Source organism: Lathyrus oleraceus, chromosome 3 (assembly GCF_024323335.1).
Source record: "Lathyrus oleraceus cultivar Zhongwan6 chromosome 3, CAAS_Psat_ZW6_1.0, whole genome shotgun sequence".
NCBI classification, from domain to species: Eukaryota; Viridiplantae; Streptophyta; class Magnoliopsida; order Fabales; family Fabaceae; genus Lathyrus; species Lathyrus oleraceus.
This window is the reverse complement of record NC_066581.1, coordinates 91,240,392-91,243,823: the sequence shown is the minus strand read 5'-3', so window position 1 is coordinate 91,243,823 and position 3,432 is coordinate 91,240,392. Positions and strand designations below refer to the sequence as shown.

Below are 3,432 nucleotides of genomic sequence, written 5' to 3'. Positions count from 1 at the left end.
GCTGTTGGAACTCAATTCCAAGCCCTATCTTTTATTGACAAAGATGTCAAGAGATGAGTATCCATCTTTTCATTCAAGGATGCACAACGGCTAGTAAAGGATGGTATAACCGATGGTTGGGGAACAATTTTGGATCTCCCAGAAAACAAACACCGAGAGGGTTTACGCTTTTCTCCTACTTCCAAGAAGATTACAGAAGGAAGTATATATGTTCGTTCAATCAAAGAAACTTTACATAGTTGAGGGTTCATCAATCCCACTTTGCCAGAAGTTAGTGCCATCATTGAGGATGATGATTCAGCATGGGAACCCTACTGCGACGATCCTGAAAATGATCTTGAGGCAGAAGATGCATATGTTCCTTTCTATTTTCCTTATCATAGAGAACTTGAATATATCCTCGGGTTAGAAGATGAAGCAGTTGAAGCCAATGCCATTGTGGAAGACAATCCTAAAGATGTTTCGGCCAACGTCATAGCCCGCAGAGTGATTCGCCAAAACTGGATCTCTGTTTATGTTCCTGTTGTTGTTCACATTTCAAAGTAATATTTTGATGTTTTTTTTCTTTTCAAAAAAATCCTTTCGTTATGCCTAAGGCGAAAGTGACAATGTTTGGGCTTGTGTTTCATGAATTAAATCAATGAAAATGTTATTTTGTTTCCATATTGTTGTTTTTATTGTTTTGCTATTTTTTCTGGAAAATGGTAATCTAAAATAAACAAATAAACACTTCCAGATAGCTGCACACAACTTCACACTTTTATCTGTTTCTAAAACAAGCATAAAATCGCATGTGCAGATTAATTCATGATATATCCATTAAAACCAATGACCATATGCCCTCTTGCAACTTTGAATTCCCTGTGTACGAAGCGGAAGAAGAAGAAGAGGAAGACATTCCAGATAAAATCTCTAAACTGCTCGAAAATGAAGAAAAGACCATTCATCCAATTCAAAGAGTCTGTGGAAGTAATCAACTCGGGGTCTGAAGAGGATAGAAAAGAAGTCAGAATTGGAGCACTAATCGCGCCAGAGGTCAAAGAAAGGATGATAGAGCTTCTCTGAAAATATACCGATGTGTTTGCTTGGTCATACCAAGACATGCCAGAGTTGGACACCGATATTGTGGAACATCATTTACCATTGAGGCCAGAGTGCCCACCGATCAAGCAAAAGTTAAGAAGAACTCGTCCGGACATGGCGATCAAAATCAAAGAGGAAGTGCAAAAGCAGATTGATGCAGGTTTCCTTGTCATATCAGAGTATCCGCAGTGGTTGGCCAGCATTGTGCCAGTTCTCAAGAAGGACGTGAAGGTTCGCATGTGCGTTGACTATAAAGATCTAAACAAATCCAGTCCTAAGGACGACTTTCCTCTACCACACATTGACATGTTGGTCGATAGCACCGCCAAGTTCAAGGTCTTCTCTTTCATGGATGGATTTTATGGTTATAATCAAATTAAAATGGTGCCCGAAGATATGGAGAAAATAGCTTTTATTACACCTTGGGGCATATTTTTCTACAAAGTATTGCCTTTCGGCTTGAAGAATGCTGGTGCCACCTATCAATGAGCTATGACTACTCTTTTTCATTACATGATGCATAAAGAGATCGAAGTCTATGTAGATGATATGATAGCAAAATCAAAGATTGCGGAAGATCATGTTGAGTATCTTTCGAAACTGTTTCAGCGTTTGAGAAAATACAAACTCCGCTTGAACCCCCAAACAAATGCACCTTTGGGGTTCGACCAGGAAAGCTCTTAGGCTTCATCATCAGTCAAAAGCGTATTGAAGTTGATCACGACAAGGTTAAAGCCATTCAGGAAATGCCAGCACCTCAAACAGAAAAACAGGTGAGGGGATTCCTTGGACGTTTAAACTACATTTTAGAGTTCATATCTCATATGATTGCTACTTGTACTCCCATTTTTAAGCTCCTTCGAAAGGATCAGGGTTGTGTTTGGACGGATGATTGTCACAAAGCCTTCGACAGTATCAAAGAGTATTTGCTAGAACCTCATATCTTGTCCCCGCTAGTTGAGGGAAGACCATTGATTATGTATCTGACCGTGCTAGAAGAATCTATGGGTTGTGTCTTGGGTCAACAGGATGAAACAGGAAGAAAAGAGTATGCCATCTATTATTTGAGCAAGAAATTCACTGACTGCGAGTCCCGATATTCCATGCTAGAGAAAACTTGTTGTGCTCTAACTTAGGCTGCCAAGCGTCTCCGTCAATATACGATGAATCACACAACTTGGATAATATCCAAGATGGATCCGATTAAGTATATATTTGAAAATCCTGCATTGACCGGAAGAATTGATCGTTGGCAGATGCTCTTGTCCGAATATGACATTGAGTATCACACCCTGAAATCTATCAAAGGAAGTGTCTTGGCCGATCATTTAGCTCATCAACCAATCGACGATTATGAGTCTATAAATTTTGAATTCCCAAATGAAGATGTGATGTACTTAAAAGCCAAAGATTGCCATGAACCACTGCCAAATGAAAGGCCAGATCCAGGTTCTCATTGGGGTTTAATATTTGATGGAGCAGTTAATGTTTATGGTAATGGTATTGGGGCAATAATCATCACTCCTCATGGCTTACATATCCCTTTTACTACAAGATTAACATTCAAGTGCACGAACAACATGGTGGAATATGAAGCCTGTATCATGGGTCTAGAAGAAGCCATTGATCTTAGAATAAAAAATCTCGATGTTTATGGAGACTCAAATCTAGTTGTCAATCAAGTTACAAGAGAATGGGAAACTCGTCAACCCGACCTAATCCCATACAAAGACTATGTAAGGAGGTTATCTACTTTCTTCAACAAGACTAAGGAGTGATGTGCCTAAGGTCGATGTTATGCGTCTTGATAGACCCGTTCATGTATTTACAATGGAAGAAGTCTCTGATGACAAGCGATGGTACCACGACATCAAGTTATATCTCTAGAGTCAAGAGTACCCACATGGGGCATAAAACAAAGATAAGAAGACCTTGAGAAGACTGGCTAGTAACTTCTTTCTGAGTGAAGACGTGTTATACAAGAGAAACTTTGACATGGTTCTGCTCAGATGCGTGGATAGACACGAAGCAGACATGTTGATGCAAGAAGTTCAGGAAGGTTCTTTTGGTACTCATTCCAACGGACATGTAATGGCTAAAAAAATGTTAAGAGCGGGTTACTATTGGCTGACAATGGAAGTTGACTATTGCAAGTATGTGAAGAAGTGTCACAAATGGAAGATTTATGTTGACAAGATACATGTACCTCCGACTCTTCTCAATGTTCTCTCCTCTCCATGGCCTTTCTCTATGTGGGGCATCGACATGATTAGGATGATTGAGCCCAAAGCTTCCAACGGACATTGTTTCATTCTGGTGGCTATTGATTATTTCACAAAGTGGGTTGAA

At 39.7% G+C, this 3,432-nt stretch overlaps 1 protein-coding gene across 1 annotated transcript; it reads left to right on the top strand.

Moving 5' to 3' along the window:
* Positions 1-2,276: 2,276 nt before the first annotated feature.
* Positions 2,277-2,861, top strand: LOC127129848 (uncharacterized). Its single transcript, XM_051058966.1, has 2 exons — positions 2,277-2,583; positions 2,698-2,861. The coding sequence occupies exons 1-2, from the start codon at positions 2,277-2,279 to the stop codon at positions 2,859-2,861; spliced, it is 471 nt and encodes a 156-aa protein (XP_050914923.1).
* The last annotated feature ends 571 nt before the right edge of the window (positions 2,862-3,432 follow it).

Coding starts and splice junctions, on each gene's coding strand:
- LOC127129848 (XM_051058966.1), top strand. CDS start 2,277: ATGGATCCGATTAAGTATATATTTGAAAATCCTGCATTGACCGGAAGA. Junction 2,584..2,697: donor AGTTAATGTTTATGGTAATG/GTATTGGGGCAA, acceptor TCATGGGTCTAG/AAGAAGCCATTGATCTTAGA.